The sequence below is a fragment of the Macaca nemestrina genome, chromosome 1 (genome assembly GCF_043159975.1).
Source record: "Macaca nemestrina isolate mMacNem1 chromosome 1, mMacNem.hap1, whole genome shotgun sequence".
In the NCBI taxonomy this organism is placed as follows: Eukaryota; Metazoa; Chordata; class Mammalia; order Primates; family Cercopithecidae; genus Macaca; species Macaca nemestrina.
In genome coordinates this window covers 106,616,157-106,634,222 of record NC_092125.1, presented here as the reverse complement: position 1 = coordinate 106,634,222, position 18,066 = coordinate 106,616,157, and the positions used below count along the sequence as shown (strand labels likewise).

Sequence of the window (18,066 nt, the reverse complement as noted above, 5' to 3'; positions counted from 1 at the left end):
GCCCTCTGAGGTTGGAGTAGACATGGGCAGGCATCGGCTCCTTGGTGCAGCCCCAGAGACACTCCCCTTGGTTGAGTGTTGTGCTCCATGGAGGCAACCGTGGCTTTGATTGTGGCAGTGAGTGAGTAGGAGTGAAGGTCATAGTCCCCAAGGATGGAGAATGAGGGAGGGAGAGGAGAGGGAATGTCTCACATGTGAACATTCAGGAGGAAGCTCCTCCACTGCTGTCACTAAAGCATAAAAGTTTATCTCCTGTTTCTTGCAGTGTATCATCAACACAGGAAAGACAACCTAGCAGCAGCTGTAGCAGTGCCAGATCCCCTGCCAGTCCCCTCCTGGGCCCCTAAGCCCTGCTCTGTACTCCACAGCTGGCAGGCGTGGACTTCCTCCCCATGCTAACAGGAATACCACCAAAGCCGAAGAGGCTCTTCTGAAGCCTCTCTTCCCCCAGCATCTAGGCAGTATGTTGCTCCCTGCACCCTCTCCAATCTCTTTATTCTAGAACCACAAAGCCCAGAAATTACCTTTCATCTACTGAAAGGGAAAGATACTTTCATAGACCACCAATCTGAGAGTAGTTCATCAATGGTCTCCTCCCAGCTCCTCCTCCAGACAACAGCAAGGATTGGACATGTGGGCCATGAACAGCAGATCTGCTCTCCATTCTCTATTTTGACCACAAGTGTGGTCAGGACCAGTCAGTCCATCTAACTGCTGCCTCCACCACCACTACTGCCACCTGCTGGCTCAAGAAGGCATCTCAACTATGGAGTTTTCCTTCCTTAGCTCTCTGTACCCCTGGGTTCCACCATTTTGGGGGTCTTGAGTAGCAAGGATGATTGAAATTCTAAGAAAGAAAAACTGCTTTGGACAATGGTAAAAATCTTAAGAATTTTCTCTTTCCAATCCTTCAGCTTCAATCAAGACAATTACAACATTTATTTATCACCTCCTCTCCTAAGAGAGCTAACCGCCCCCCTCACGCTGCTCCTAAGCCTGTTCTGAACATGCTGAGATGACTCTTCCATTCCTCTAGAGGCACGGGGACTCTATCTCACTCATCACACACACCTCCTTCCCTCGTGCTCCCACCCTGAGCACCCCACAGCCCACAAGACCCCAACTCTCATGAGCACCAAGGAGAAGACCTTCCCAGGCCACTGGGCCTCCATAGGTGGTGAGTGACTCCTCCCAGATCGTTCCCAGAAAACAGCAGGAATTAGACAAAAGTACATTCAGGAACTTCCTGGGGACCAGGTGTGCCATCCTTCCCCTTCCTTATCCTCTTTTTTAATTTATTTTTGTTTTTGTGGTAAGAACACTTAACATGAGCTCTATCCTCTTAACAAATTGTAAGTGTATTAATACAATGCAATATTGTTGACTATGGGTACAATGTTGTTCAGCAGATCTTTAGAGTTTATTCATCTTACTTAATTATTTTATGCCTGTTGATTAATAACTCATTTCATCCTCCCCCTGCCCCTGGTAACCACTGTTATGCTCTTTGATTTAATGAATTTGACTATTTTTAGATACTTGATGTAAGTGGAATGATGCAGTATTTGTCTTTCTGTATTTGACTTATTTCACTGCATAATGTCCTCAAGGGCCATTTATGTTGTTGAATAAGGCAGAATTTCCTTCCTTTTTAAGGCTGGATAGTATTCCATCATGTGTATATACCACATTTTCTTCATTCATCTGTTGATGGACATTTAGGTTATTTTCACATCTTAGCTAAAGTTCAATTAGATAAAGCTGCTTATTCCAGCTGCTACTGTTCCAGCCCATGCTGCCTCCTGTGACAAAAGAAGATCATTAGGGAAACACAGTGCTGCCTCCCATTTTATTAAAAAATATGAAGACCTTGTAAAGTTGGTTAAGAAATTGACAAGAACTATTTTAAATCATGTGAAAATTTTCCCCAAATTTCCTGACTTTGTGATCCCACACTCAGTGAAGGAAGTACTTTTCACTGCCTTCCTTACCTGTGCAAAGAGTTCTCACTTTGTGCCCTGAGCCTGCAGAAGGCATTCTCAACCTGCTGAGGGATTTTCTCATCATCTCTGCTCTCTCCATTAAGACATCTGCCCCAGTGGGCCCCCAGTTTATTGTGCTTGCTGGTAGCTGGGAAGGTGATGGAGTCACAAGAGGAAAAAGGAAACAGAAGCCTGGTGGGCACCTTAGGAAGAGCCCTCAGGTAGAACGTGGACTCCACAGTGGAGTGGGGTAGAGCTTCACTCAAGAGAATGACTCCCATCTAACCACAGGATCCTTCCCTACTGTGCCTTGCCCAGTTACCTCCCTGCAGAGTGCACCCCATCCTGTGTCCTCCTCAGTGCTCCTGAAGAGGGTCTCACCAGGCAGAGAATGTGTGTGTGTGTGTGCGTGCCCATGCACGCACATATGCACATGTTGGGGAGTGAAGACGAGGTGCAGGGCAAGAGAAACCCCAGCTGCAGGGAAGGGGAGATGGAGACTCCCTGACACTTGAGTCCATCTCTGCTTGGGAGCCTGGATCAGACAGTGGCTGTATCCTGGACAAACCCAACATGATCTGGGATTTCCAGCCTAAACAGCCCAGTGGTTCCTGCCTCCTGGAATCTCTGGGCCTCATACAGATATATTCATGTTGGAAGCTGACCCTGAGAAATAGATCTCTTTCTCCATATAGTTGGATCTCCCTCCTCTGACAGATAGTTTATTTGATTCTTACCTCCCCTGCTGAACGTTGTCTTGTATATCCATTCATTTATTCCCCAAACATTCATTGAGCATCTATTATATGTCAGGCCCTGGTCCAGCACTAAAGATGCAAAGAATAATAAGAAAGCCCTTTCCTGGATTAGGGCACAGTGTGAGACAGGAGACAGCATTGCCCCCTGGCAGAACAGGTGGGGAGTCAATCCACGGGGAGCATGTCAGGCATGTTCACAGATAGTATCTCTTAACTACAGTAGGGTGGAGGACCAGGGCAGTCCGCATGGAAGGTGGAATTTTCAAGTTGTATCTGGAAGATAAAAAATAAATAAATATCAAGGCAAAAAAGAGGGGGATACTCCAGTTAGAAAGAAAAGCAACTGCAAAACTATTGAAATAATATTATTCCATCACCTTATTGACAATAAGCATTAACTGTTGCCTGGCCAACATGTGCCGAGCCATGCACTGGGCACTGCAGAAACAGAGACTTAAAAAAGTAATTGGTTCCTGATCTCTACACTGCATCATGTGAGAGAGTAGATCGGGAAATAAATAACTACAAAATATGCAGATAAAAATTTCATAATGAGCTTGGCTAAGACAACGAACAGCCTGGGAAGGTGAGAGAAATCATGCCCAAGGAGAATTTCCTATGAGTTCAAGGTTGAGGAGGAGACAGGGAGGACTCGGCCAGCAGAGCAAAAACTCAGAGTTTAAAAAATTTAAAAAGCCTAGCATATTTTGGAAACTGCAAGTAGCTTTACCCCAGAATCTATGGTAAAAGTAGAAGACTGAGCTGAAAGTAGACACCAGATTAGTAAAAGTTTGTTGACCCAACCAAAAGCCTTGGGCCTCATCTTAAATTTAATGGTAAAATTAAGAACTTTTGTTTTATAAAATTCACTTTGGGAATGCTTTGGGGGTTGAATTAGTGGTGGGACTCTTTGGAGACAGGGAGACCTGTGATGATGATGCCACAATAAAGGCAGCAACCATGACTGTGAGAGGATGGGTGACCAACTTGAGAGCAATGTACCCTGCAACTCCCAAACACAGCCTGGTTTAGAAGCCTGTGGCTCAGGAGGTAGAATCTGCAAGTCCTGGTAGCACATCTGCTGTGAGGTTGCGTAGGAAGCAAGAGTTTGGGATGATCCCAGGTTTCCGGTTAAATCTTGGTGGACAGGATGCTATTCACAGAATTGGAGTGCATAAGAGGAGCAAGAGGGGCATGTTAGGAAAGATGTGGAAGGTGTTGAACTCTGATTTTGTAAAGTCAGCTTGAGGTACCAAAGTACATCCAATGGGTGTTAATATTGGGACCTAGAGCTCAGGGAAGAGGGTGGGCTTTGGGATTCTCTATGCAGAGCTGATACTTCCAGCAATGGTGGATAATAATATCAGCAGCAAGGGTGAAAAATGAAGGTGCAGGTGATGTTGAAAGGATTCAGCAGAGGAGAAAGGGCTCAGGAAGGAGAGTAGATGAGGCTGTAAGTGGGAGGCTACCCACGTCACAGAGGACCAAAAGGGAAGAGGGGTAAAATATAGGACACAACAGTATCAAATACTGCAGTAAAGTCAAATAGAATAATCCCTGAACCATGTCCATGAGGATTTCATAGAACATTCTTATCCCTTTATATAATGAATGAGCAAAACATACAAATATCAAGAAAAATTTACCCAATGGTGATTGATAAACAGTGAAAGGGGAGGATGTATAACTGGTTCCCATGGGCCAGATATGAGACATAAGGGCGGGAAAACTGGCTGTCCAGATTGTGTAAAATCCTGTCCAGGAGGTGAAGATGAGGAATACCAGCCAAGAGAAGCTGTAGGAGAGCTTGCCAATGCCTAGGCGCTGCAGGAGCCATGCACAGCTAGACAAAGCAGACGTGCCTGTCATACTAAAGAACCGTGGCCAACACCCAGCCAGCAGGGAGGGGAGAGTCTGTGAAGAACACATTCAAGTTCTCCACAGGAGAAAGGTCAGCCATAAGCACCTGCCAAGCCCAGAAAGCTCCTATGCCAGTTCACAAAGTTTTCAGGTCTTTCTTTCTCGTTCCTTTGCAGCCCCTACCAAATGGACAAGAGGTAGCTGGGTGAGCAAGGGAAGAAAATTAAAAACCTCTAGTAGCTAATAGAGAAGACACTCTTCTTTTCCATGCACCCTTCCTTCCTGCAGTAGTACCAAGTAGAAAAGAAAAGGAAATCCAACATTCAAGGAAAGACCTTCCGATTACTGAAATAAGATTTTTTTAATGTAAATAGAAGTGATTTTTATGTAACCAGAAGTAAGAAATCATGCTATCTCTTAGCATGATTCTAAAAGTCAAGGGCATCTGCTAGAGATTTCACTCCAAGAGGAAGGGAAGAGCCAGCCCCATAGAGAGGGTTTTAAGAGGCAGCAAGAGAAGAAATAGAGTTGCTTTCTGACTATCATGCAGGTTCTGCTTGTTCAACAAGAATTACACAGAGAGATAGAAAAAGGCAGGGGAAAAAAATAGAAATACTTTGTCAAAAAAGCAGTGAGAGGGATCCTAATAGAGTTGAAATTGCTGATTCATAGCATGTCCCTGGGCTGATACGATATGCAGACATACAGGGCCTTCGGACACACACAGAGGAACCACTGAATGGCCCAATGACTTTTTTGGCCTAAATTAAGTTACTATCTTTTATCAATAACATTGATATCAACCGTTCCTACTCAAAAGTGAAATCATCCATGAATAGTTAATACTAAAATATCTAATCTTACTGTGAACACCACCAGGAGCTTTGGCTGGAAGGCCAGGGGGGAAAAAAAGACGCTATGGAGAAGAGGTCTGAGGAAAATGTTGAGTTGGAGAAGTGGGATTATAGGGCCAACACCAGAAAATGAGAATAAGAGAATGAGACAGAAATGAAGACACAGAGAGAGAGGTTCAGCAAACCAATGAAGACACCTGGCCAGTGTTGACAAAAACAATAATTAATATGAATAACAAATATTTTTGTGGGGTACTTCATACATGGCATCTCCAGTCTTTACAATTCTATGAGTCTAGTGAGGCACTATAATTGATGAGGGTGTAGGTTTTGCACTTGCAAATATGCCTGGCATGTTATGAGCGATCAACGTAAATTATACATTATCTTAAGATGATGGTGGCATTATATCATTTTATAGATGAGGGAATTGAGACCTGGATGGTTAAGTAAATTACTAGGGGTTGTTCAGCAAGAAAAGGATGAAAGCAGGATTTTTTTTTTTCAAGATGGAGTCTCACTTTGTTGCCCAGGCTGGAGTGCAATGGGGCGATCTTGGCTCACTGCAACCTCCGCCTCCTGAGTTCAAGCGATTCTCTTTCCTCAGCCTCCCGAGTAGCTGGGATTACAGGCATGCGCCCCCACACCCAGCTAATTTTTGTATTTTTAGTAGAGACAGGGTTTCACCATGTTGGCCAGGCAGGTCTCAAACTCCTGACCTCGTGATCCGCCCACCTCAGACTCCCAAAGTGCTGGGATTATAGGCGTGAGCCACTGCACCTAACTAAAGCAGGATTTAAACCCAGAAATCTGACTTCAGAGTCCTCTTCTAACCCTAATCTAGGCAAGCTGGGCTTTGGCATTTATCTCTTCTTCCAGTCTCTCTCGTGGAGGCCCAGCAGCCTAAGAAGCCTGTTCTGTGTTTCATCTCAGTAGTGCTTCCTTCCAGCCAGGGAAGGCAATCACTTAGCCACCAAACCCTAAGTGAAAGGTAAGGCTGGTAGCTGGGATACCAAATGCAACACTGCCAGGAGTGCTGACCTTTACAAAGGAGGGTTTTAAATACTAGAAAGATAATGGGCAAATGGTGTCCTACTGAGTCCGGTGACTGGTATACTTTCATTCACTGAGAACTTGAGCAAGAAATAGGAGAGGGAAGAAAGGAGAAAGAAAGGTAACAATGGCTAGTAGAAGTCACTACATTTTTTACATTGCTGTCACAAATGACTGCCATCTCCATATCTAGATTGGTAGCTTTGGTCCAGAGCTGAACGTCAGGCGAGGCTGGGTCTCCTGAGATGGGGGTGAGAGCTGCTTCTCAACCACTTTGAGGAAAGAGAGCTGATGAACAAAATTATGGAAGAACGAGGAAATTCTTATGGGAGGAGTGGGCTGCACCAGGACTATGACTCTAACATCGATTATTCCAGTGATGGGGGTTAAATCCCAACCCATTCTCCCCTTCTATTTAGGTTCATCTGAGGTTTCATTGAATATGGCATTATTTATCCTTGTGAATAAACCCTATATGAGGCTTCTCCATCGTCATCTCATGATCATCTATTCAATAAACACTTGTTGAACTGAAATGAACTGAAGGCCTCAGGTCTCCCCAGTGGCCCAAGGGCCAAAGCCATATTTCCAGTAACCACCCAAGAGCCTTCATTCTAACTACACTCTTCTCAGACTTAAACCCATATTCTTTTAGCACAAATCTGTTCCCCTGTTTCCTCAGCTCTCATTAACAGTAACACTAACACCCCAAAACCTGGTGAAACATTGTCCCAAAGAATTAAAGAAACTAGCGACTAACACAAATTCTTGAGTTTACATGATGGCAGATTTTAAAAAATGAACAACTTGCTAAAATGCTGAAACTCTCTCCACTTGTCAGATAACAAAATTGGCTGAAGTCTTTGGAGCCAATATGGCAGACTGGCAGACTGGAGTCTGCACAGAAAAAGCGTGCTGATGTCACAAATTTCCACCGCACGTTTCATACTGACTCTCCTCGAATTTGCACGCATGACCCATGAGGTAGCATGAAGAGATAACTTCCCATGGCTGAGGACTTTTTCCAGACCTCCCTTTTCCTTCCACCAATCACCTACTAACCCCAGAATCTAATCCCTAAACCTTTCCCAATAAAATCGCTGCCTTAAAGCCAGCACAGGGAGACAGATTCGAGCTGGACTCTTGTCTCCTTGATGGTCGAGTTGCAGTAAAAAGCTTTTCTTTTCTCAAAAAGCTGGTGTCATCATATTGGCTTCTAGTACATTGGGAAGCAGCCCTTTTGCTCTGGAGCCATCTTCAATTCTTAATTTTCTGCAGTGAGTAAACAAGTCCCATGAATCTGCCTGTTTAATGAGGCCTTTCTCATAGGCACCCAGACCCGTGACTGCCTTCCTTCAGATGTGGAGATTTTCATAATTTCTTTAAAACAGTCTCATTCAGCTTTTACTTTACCACCCCATCTCCCAATCCTAGTATTTAAATACCTTAGGGACAATTGTGTCACGATTTTAATCTAAAGTCACTCGTGATTCATTCGTGATGACTGCCGGGATGAACCTCTTAAACCTGAGTTCAGGCACCCTGTGTCTAACTAAGCCTACCCAGCTTTCTCACTCCAGCCTCCCATTGCCACTCCTGAAACACCCCAATTCCAACCACAAAGACCCTGGTCAGGCCTTTAAAAAGGTAAGGAAGGAATTCTGAGAGGCAAACCTTTTTGCCCTAAGGCAGGATCTGGGGCTAACCCAATTGTGTGGAGTGGTAAGAAGAGGTTTCAGAATCTCATATTAGAAAAATAAAGAATGTTAGGTGAGGCGATGCCTCGCCCTGCTTCAGCTCTCGCCGGGTATGCACATGTACCCTAGAACTTAAAGTATAATAATAAAAAATAAAAAATAAATAAAATAAATAAAATTAAACACGTATTACACAAAAACAGAAAAAAGAAAAATAAAGAAAAGAAGAATGTCGAAATGGCTGTGATCAATTCAGGGTTGTTTTCCTAGAAAGGTGGGAAAGGGGCAGGTTCAGAGGAATTAAACTTTGGGCGTGGAAGAGGAGCTAGAGACCATGTGTTAACAGTGGGCCAGCTTTTCTGCTCCTATCAACAACGAGCCTCCCATCCTCAGAGCCTAGGACCCTTCACTGCAGCCTCATTTTACCGGCCTGAATGTTGAGGGGTCTGGGGGGGGTGGGACAGCCAAGCGGGGGATGGTTCATCATGCCTCTTTTCTGGTGTCCAGGGCTTGAGTTGTGCTGGGAGCTATGGAGTCACACAACAATCGCCCCTCGATGATGCTGCAATGACCTCATAAGTGGAGGTCCTTGCCCCTGCCCCCGACCCCAGCTTCCTCAGAGCTGGGCAGAGGAACCAGAGGGAAAATCCACCTTCCCCAGCACAGCCGTAACATCCACCTCACTCAACTGCTTGTCAAGTTCACCACCAACACAGAGGGGTAAGTTGCATTTGGACAGGTGAAAGTGGCCACTCTTCGGCCTCTTCTTACCTGGGAGTGACCTGAAGTACCCCACGCACTGAGCAGGGTTGGGAAAGTCATGTTTGAATGAAAGTTTCCTGTTATTTTCAGTGGTAAGAATCGGTGTGTGCTTCACCTTGGAATAGGGTCTCAACAATTTTAGAGTTCAGCTTAATAATATGCCTCCCCAGGGAGCTATACTGATTTTAAAACAAAATTTAAAATGTTATTTTTATATTGCTAAAAGAAATCAAAGAAATATGACCAATTAGATCCAACTTGAAGTATTATGAGGGACTGAAAATCCCTATCCATATCTAGGAGTTAAACTGTCCATATAGAAATGCCTAGCTCAGGGCAAAACTCAACAGGGGAGAAAAGGAATTCCCTTCGGAAAATCATATTTTGTGGCTCTGTCGTTCAGATTTTCAGATAAATTGGAATTTCATGGTTCATCTCCTGATTTCTTCCCTTACTATTATTTATCAGAACCTGGATGGAGGCAAAGGAGTGGGCAGTTCTAGAGTAGCCCATGGGAACCCACTCGTGGCAGGGATTAAATTGCTTTCCCTCCCATGGCCTCGAGTAAAGAAAGCATTTCTCAAGGTTTAGGGGATGTGGGTGGGACACAGGATTGAAAGCAGTATCCTAGGCCCCCAAGTCTGCTAATGTACCTCCCATCTATCTTCAGAGGAACGGGAAGTGGCCTGAGAGGAGCGAAACTTCTATTGTGCCATGAATGCCTTGAGCAATCTGGTCAAACTTAGGGACTCCTTGGAATCATGTTTCTAAATGAACTAAATACAACATTTGGGGTTACAGAGACACCAACTCTACTGAAATACAGTTTCAGTGGGGTGGGGGAGGTGAGGAGTCCAAAGCCCTAGGTTAAGAACTCCTACTAGGGTCTATGGCATAGAAGCAAGAATAAGTGAAAAGAAAGCAGAGTAAGGGTGGAGAGATTAAGAAATGCTATCTCACACTCATACAAGGCCCTAAATGAGAAGATGATCTAGAGCCTGAGCGCATCCCAGGGAAGACTTTCTTAAGTACAAGGATAAGCTGTAAGAAGCCTGTAGGAATCCTCTCCCACTTACGACCCATCTCATATTTCTTTGCAGGGCTCAGATAATCAAGAAACAATGTCGAGTGATGATAAAAGTAAATCAAATGACCCCAAGACTGAGCCCAAGAACTGCGATCCCAAGTGTGAACAAAAGTGTGAGTCCAAATGCCAGCCCAGCTGTTTAAAGAAGCTGCTGCAACGCTGCTCTGAAAAGTGCCCACGGGAAAAGTGTCCAGCACCACCCAAGTGCCCGCCCTGCCCCTCGCCGTCCCCTTCATCCTGCCCTCCCAAGCCCTGCGCCAAGCCTTGTCCTCCTAAATGCCCTTCTTCCTGCCCACCTCCCTGCCCTCCCCCAGAGTGAGGCACTGTGGGCATTACCCAACCCCACTACCACTGCCACTTCCACCATGTACAACACTGTGGGGCTGGGGACTGAAGCCATGAACTGACAAGTAAACGTGTTCCTCTGCTGTGCAAGACTTCTCCTGGTGTTTTGGTGGGTCTCGATTTGTTTTGTTTGTTGTTTTACAGCACTAAACTACCAGCAAGCAATCCCTGAGAAGTGAGGCTAGAACCCTGCACTCTCAACCACCTCTGAGAACTGACTTTCCCTCTGACCCAACCTGCAGGTGCCCACCTCTGAAAGGTGTACCCAGGGAATGCCAGGCCCTGTTACAGCAAAGCCTGAGAGATCCATAAATATGGTTGCAGCTGTGAAAGTGTCCAACCCCGGGAAGCAGAAAGGAGAGGGTATGAGGGAGAAAGAGGAGTAGAACATTGGTGAAAGGTCCAGGAAGGCTCAGGAAAAGGCATTGTACTACGTTCCTGTTAGTCCTGTTGCATAATGTTTATGCAGAACGGCTCCCAGTAGAGGCTGCCCGGGTTTAATGAAACTCTATCTCTGCTCCCTAACACCTTGTAACCTTAAGCAAGTTGCTTAACTTCTTTGTGTCTCAGTTTCCTTCTCTTTGCAAAAGGAATGATGATGCTAACAGTACTGCTGTTATGGAGTTGTTGTGAGGCTAAAGAATTAACAAATGCCAGGCCAGGCGCGGTAGCTCATGCTTGTAATCCTAGCACTTTGGGAGGCCAAGGCAGGTGGATCGCCTGAGGTCAGGAATTCGAGACCAGCCTGGCCAACATGGTGAAACTGCGTCTCTACTAAAAATACCAAAATTAGCTGGGTTTGGAGCACGCCTGTAATCCCAGCTACTTGGGAGGCTGAAGAAGGAGAATCGCTTGAACCCAGGAGGTGGAGGTTGCAGTGAACCAAGATCTCACCACTGCACTCCAGCCTGGGTGAGGGAGTGAGACTCCACCTCAAAAAAAAAAAAAAGAGTTAACAAATGCCAAGTGCTTGGTTTACAGGGACATAGTAAGTTGGTAAAGGGAGCACCCCACACCCACACCCACCACAGTGTAACACTCATCATGCCTGAACTTAATTGCTTTGTGTAATTCTTCCTAGCCTGTAAATCTCCTGACCACAGGAGTCAGGCTTTGACATCTGTAAGCGTACAATTAGACATTCTTTAAAAAATAATCAAAAAGGAGTTATGGATTATACCACTATCTGTTACCTGGCTCTAATACTGAACTATAGTTACATAACATGTCACTATTGAAAGAATCCCAGTGAAGGGTATATGAAACCTCTATTTTTGCAACACTCTGTGAATCTATAAAATTTCAAAATAAAAACTTAAGTACAAAAAAGATATTGTACATATCTTGGACCTCAATTAGGAATGTATAGGGAAAGTATTCATAGCTGACGTGTTAGTGGAGATTAATTACAAGTAGCTAGAGAGAGTCCATGTCAAACTAGCTTAATACACAAAACAGAATTTATCAGCTCACACTGAGAAGGGTTTGGGGACAGGGCATAGGATTAAAGGGAGAACTGTAGGAATCAAGACTTCAGGGCCTGGGATCAGGGACCCACTCCACCATCTCAGTCACTCTCATCTCGCCAGCCTCTACAATGCCTCAGAATATGTCCCATCCTCTCCTAGTGCGTCCCCCCCCCACCCCCCGCCATTCAGTAAGGTCCTGAGCCAGTTTGCAGACCCAGCTTGCTGACAGATTGGGCACAAGGATATTCCTATTTTCACCAGGAGAGGAACCTGATTGCCTAGAAAGTCACGAGCATGCCCCCGTGGCCAAGCAGGTGACAGAGCTTTGACACACAGACCAGTTGTGAATTGTTTCAGTGCACTGCACGTAAGCAGCGATACAGTGAACAGCATTTAAGGATTCCCTGCTATCATCGTAATAGATAACTGAAGAGCCATATCTGGGATGGATCCCTATGGAACCATGACACAAAACTAGCTCTCATCCTTCTGAGCCTGAAGGATGGTTCAGACAGCAAAGAGTATGGCAAGTATAGAGAGTCCAAAATGTGTCAAAGAAAAAATACCTAGGACCCCACCAGACTGAGGCTGTACAGTCAGCTGGTGACGGAGCAGGCTTTTGGAATACATGAAGCAGGCAGAGCATTTAAGGCACCCCCCTCCCCCATTTTCCAGGTGTGACATGAGGAGACCTTGGGGTCTCAGGGTCTTCTGAGACACTGAGGTTCCCATACTCTAGATCCCTGCAGAGAGGCACTCACTGGATGCCAGGAGACTCTGAGGGTCTAGTTTAGAGCATTGGAGACTATGGTAACAGGTGGAAACCCCTTCAGCTGTGGTTAACAGGTGGCAAACCCTTCTACCTCACAGGAAGTCAAAAAGGAGGAGGGACAGAAGAAAGGGAGAGAGAGAGAGAGAAAGAGAGAGAGAGAGAGAGAATACAACAATAACATGGCATCTTCATCCATGGTCAATAGACCAGCCTCTATTAAATGGTCACTTTTAAATAATAAATCCCAGAACCCAGTGCTAAAAAGTGTGCTACAGTTGGTGGGAATATAAATAGACAAAAATCCTTTTAGAAAACTATTCAAGGAATGTGGGAATATATATCATCAAAAGCATTAGATGATTCAACTCTTTGGCCCAATGAGTCCACTTCATAGAACCTATCCAAAAAAAAAAAAAAAAATTGCAAAATGGTGGGTAGGGGAGCTATATAAATAAAGGTGATTATCACAGCATAACTTAGAAACAATTTAAATATCTAACAAGGTTTGATTAAATAAACTTGAACCTATTATATGATGAAACATTGTTTTAAGACATTAAATTTAATAATACATTAATACATTTATTACATTAAATTTAATAATTTTAAAACATTAAAATAAATTTTAATTTAATTTTAATGTATTAATCTATTCAATGTATTAAATTAACTTAATACATTAAAATGAATTAAAGAAAGTAAGGCCTCAATTGAAAATATAACATATAGCCATTATCTTTAACCAAAACCTTCCTTGATAATGTAATAATAATTAAAAAAGGAAATTTGTGGATATTCTCATTATTTTAAGACAGTGGGGTTATGGGTAACTAGTAGTTTATTTCTATTTTCATCTGGATTTTCACATGTTTTTGTTTTGTAATGGGTTAGAAAAGAAATAATCATGAAATAATCAACAATTTATGAAATAATCATGACTACTTCAGAGACCCCCAAAGTCCTTTATTTTACTCAATGTACAAAAACAGGGAAGGAAGAACATTTTAGGGAGTATGCACCACATCGAAGGCACCTCGCCGTGGATGCCTTCCCTCCAGGGGCAGGATCTCAGTCCCAGGCCTGGGAGAATGGGTCAGGGGGCTGTGCCCTCCCAGGTGGTTCTGCGAATTCTGGGCACAACCTGAAAGGAGGCCAGCTCTGGGAACATGAAACCATTCGTTGCCAATTTAGGTCTCGTTTCTCCCATGTAAATGGAACGAAAGATAGATATCTTTTTTTTTTTTTTTTTTTTTTTTTTTTTTTTTTTTTTGAGACGGAGTCTTGCTCTGTCGCCCAAGCTGGAGTGCAGTGGCGTGACCTCGGCTCACTGCAAGCTCCGCCTCCCGGGTTCACACCATTCTCCTGCCTCAGCCTCCCGAGTAGCTGGGACTACAGGTACCCACCACCACGCCTGGCTAATTTTCTATATTTTTAATAGAGATAGGGTTTCAGCATGTTAGCCAGGATGGTATCGATCTCCTGACCTCGTGATCCACCTGCCTCAGCCTCCCAAAGTGCTGGGATTGCAGGCTTGAGCCACAGCACCCAACCAAGATAGACATCTCTTAATGGCTACTTTCCCAACAAAAAGCTGGATCAAAGGCAATTCTGGGGAGATGGCTGGGACATGATGAGAGTGCCACCTCCCTGCAGAATGCCATAATTACTCCCAGCCCCAGCGGCAGTCACCAGGGTTCTGCCCCAAACAGTAGAGGGCTGTATAAATAAGCAACGCCTGAAGAGTGACATCACAGGCATCTGTGCAGCACCAGGCTCAATGACTCCCAGATAACAAGACGGGCAGGACTGAGACCTCTCCCTTCATGACAAAGCAGTTCTGAGGACCCATTAAGATTGTCACAAAAGAAGCCTCCACCACAGACCCCTTTGCGTTGTGCTTTCTTGAGAATCAGGCAGAGTACAGCTAGCTTTCTAAAAGGGCTTCTAAGCCCTCCCAAATCAGGCAACTGGCTGTGAGGTGGCTGGCACTGTGAGGGCTGGGCACAGAACCTCGGGGGTGTCTGACTTTGAAGCTGGAAGGAACCTTAGAGACCATTTTCCTGCATCCCCCACCTCCACGCTTGAATGGCAACTGGGGAGAGGGGAGGAAGTAACCAGTTACCAAACGTCCTATTTTTCCTGTCCTGTTCCCACATGACCAAAGATTGCAGCTCAGCACACGAGCACAGGCACATTCTAGAAAGCTTTATTAGTGATAAGTCATAACTGCTTCCATGTCACAGGTGTTGATGCCCAGCAAAGAGATCAGTAAAAACACTAAGCCATTTGCCAAACACGTAAAGATTCTAAGATACAAACTGATCGTAAAATGCATACCAGGATATTTTCAGCTGTACCTGTCTTCCAAGTGCAGGAAACCTCATGTCTCATCTCGAGAGCTATGCGCCCCCTCCCAGGCTCAAAGGAAAGCCTTCTCAGACTAAGGAGTCATAGCTTTTGCCCAGAAATGCACTCATCATCTCTCACCTACACCATTCAACCCTCCTAACTGGCTTTCAAAGTTAACCTTCCTTCAGTCCTTACTCCAGTGGAAACCAGCCAAGGCAGTCTTGCTAAAATCAAATTTGTACATGATGTCCTCGCTTAAAACCCTTGAGTCTCCCCTTTGCCTAGAGGGCAGCTCAAATAACATTCTGTCATGCAAAAGCCTTTAGGATCTAGCCCCTGCTTCCTTCTCTAGCCATAGGACCATTTCTCCATCTCCTTCTAGAACTTTACAGTCCAGTAACAAGTAACTCCTGGCATTTCCTGGCACACAGCACAGAGTCTCTGGCCTTTGTGACTTTACACTTCCTTCTCTATCGTTTTTCTCTGCCTCCACTGAATCTTCCTCTGAATGATCCACCTGGGCAAATCCTCACCCTTTAAGTCAACTCAGGGGTCACCTGCTCCAAGAATCTTCCCCATGTCCCACCCCCAAGCTGGCTAGATGCCACTCTGTGGTCTCAGAGCTTCCATGCTTTTGTCTCCTTATCACTCCACATTCTGGCCACGTGTTTGTAACCTGACTGTCCCACCAGCCTGCCCTTTTAGAAGGGGCAGCCGGGCACACATCGCAGACATGCAGTAATAACCAATTAGTGGATGCTCAGAGGCTGCAGAGCCACTTTCCCAAACAAGAGGGGATTGCTCTGGACTGAGCCCCTGTCCACTGTGCTCCTTAACCTCGTGGCATGGAGTCATCCCCAGGACGCGACAGTGGGGAGAGAGGAAGGGGACTCAGCATGAGTGACCTGGGGCTGAAAGGCAGCCCTGGCCCTTGTCGCAGTCCTGCCTTTGGCCACTTTCTCCTTCAGGCACAAGATGCAGATGCTGCCAACCCTCCTCCTGCCTTGCCAGGGAGATGCAGGCTACCTCCATGTGGGTCCCTCACCTCGCGCAGCAGCAAGGAAAGGGAAAGGGCTTGGCATCCCACAGACATGGGCTCCAAGCAAGCACTGCACCAGCCAGCTGTGGAGCCGGGCAAGATGCTTCGCCTCAGTGGGAGAAGGGAGCTCGAGGTCTTCACCTGAGGAATGAGACGAAAAGTCTCACCAAGGGGCAAGGGTGGGGTGATGAAGTGAGATAACTTATGTCAAGCCCCTAGTGTGGGCAACTGCACTTAGGAAGCCAAGATGCCAACAGTACTTTAGTACCTATGTACACACTTGGAGTCACAACCCATCACCTACTGCAGCAAAAGCTTCCTGCTATCTGCTGTGTGAAGCAATACATTTGAGGGAGAAACAGGGAGCTCCACAAAAGGATGACAACCATCTTTGAAGGCAAGTAGAGTTAGGGGCCACCCCGCCACTCCCAGGTTGGGCCCTGGACACCCTATAGATGATGGCATGTACATATGAGTATTTCCTATGATCCCAAACTGTGAACAGCCACTGGCTGGTCTGCGTCTTTGTTGTCTTCCCAAAGCTTATAAGGAATCCTCAATACACTGGCCTGCTAAATGTTTTTTACGTGGACCATTGCCCAGACCAGACATGACCTGACCATGTAACCTTGAACAAGGCCCTTGACACTTTTGTGCCTCAATTTCCTCATCTAAAAAACGCAGTCAATAAATAGTTCTGTGTCTCCTTTTTAAAGCACGTGCTGGGGCTAAAACAAGGAGGTAGAATCAAGTGGCCTCTCAAGTCCCGTCTGGCCCTGAGGGCTTGTGATTCACAGCTCTTTCCTGAATTCGCACCTCTGATTCAGACCCCTGTGTGGGTGACACAGGAGGAAAGGAAAGGAGAGGGGTGGTAGACTTCCGCCCAGGAATTCGCAAGCTGCCCAGTGGCACCCGCTCTGCAGGAAACCACATTCTGCACCATTCAGCTCTATCAGAGACATTGCCCTGTAATATGCAGATGAATGGATTAGAGGAGTCTGAGCACTTTTAAGATCTGAACAGAGGAGATAGTTGTTTGATGGGAATGGGAGAAAAAAAAACTGCCTTGCACACACCTGAGACTCTCCTGCTGATCTGTCTAATTATGCCCTGGCTCCCAGTAATGACAGCTCCAGAAGTCTAAAAACTTAAATCTCAGATGTCATTAAATCAGATTAACTCCAATATTGCTGGAGGGCTGGAGATGATCACAGAAACAACTTAGTCACCTTATCTTAAGATTTGGGGTGAGACAATTTTTCCAAAGCTTTCTAATCCACAACCCCAGATACTGGGCCACCAAGATTGATTTTTGAGGACTCAGACCCCAAATACTCCCACACCTAGGAAAAAACAGGTCACCTAAGGTCAATCAGTCACTGAGTGAGCCACTGCCACACGCAGAAGACAGAAGACTGGGTCTTCCTGTGGGTATATTACCACCTGACCAAGGAAAAAGTGCCCACACATATGTGTCCACACACTACAAAGTTACATAGTTACCCAAGCTGATCATTCATGATCACATATATAGTATCACAGAATGTCAGAGATGGGATGGACTGAAAGTCTAACTTTCCTATTTTAAAGACGATGAGGCCAGGCCACTTACAGAGCTGAGGAAGACTGTGGTAGGAGGAGTTTTTGAGGCAAGATCAGCAGTTTGGCTTTGGGCGTGTATTAGATGTTCTATGACACACATGTGGAGAGAGAAATGCATAGCAGAATTTGAACCTGTATTAAAGAAAACTGTGTGGTGTCTCACGCCTCTAATCCCAGCACTTTGGGAGGCTGAGGGGGTGAATCATGAGGTCAAGAGATCGACACCAGCCTGAACAACATGGTGAAACGCCATCTCCACTAAAAACACAAAAATTACCTGGGTGTGGTGGCATGTGCCTGTAGTCCCAGCTACTTGGGAGGCTAAGGCAGGAGAATCGCTTAAACCTGGGAGGCCGAGGTTGCAGTGCCCTGAGATCACGTGCCACTGCACACCAGTCTGGCCGACAGACCAAGACTCCATCTCAAAAAAAAAAAAA

At 45.4% G+C, this 18,066-nt stretch overlaps 2 protein-coding genes and 1 long non-coding RNA gene across 3 annotated transcripts in view; 1 reads left to right on the top strand and 2 right to left on the bottom strand.

Annotated features, from left to right (window-relative positions):
- The window catches only part of LOC105497922 (small proline rich protein 2G), a 121,352-nt gene that overhangs the window by 56,076 nt on the left and 47,210 nt on the right, over nt 1-18,066 (bottom strand). The window lies entirely within an intron of this gene.
- On the bottom strand, nt 903-8,739 carry LOC139359979 (uncharacterized). The gene is made up of 3 exons (XR_011616810.1): nt 8,631-8,739; nt 2,720-3,013; nt 903-1,802 (listed from the first exon to the last, which is right to left on the bottom strand). It is a non-coding gene; the product is annotated as an uncharacterized lncRNA (long non-coding RNA).
- On the top strand, nt 8,774-10,488 carry LOC105497920 (late cornified envelope like proline rich 1). The gene is made up of 2 exons (XM_011769454.2): nt 8,774-8,924; nt 10,067-10,488. Exon 2 carries the CDS (start codon nt 10,088-10,090, stop codon nt 10,370-10,372), a length of 285 nt encoding a protein of 94 aa, XP_011767756.1. The 5' UTR covers nt 8,774-8,924; nt 10,067-10,087; the 3' UTR covers nt 10,373-10,488.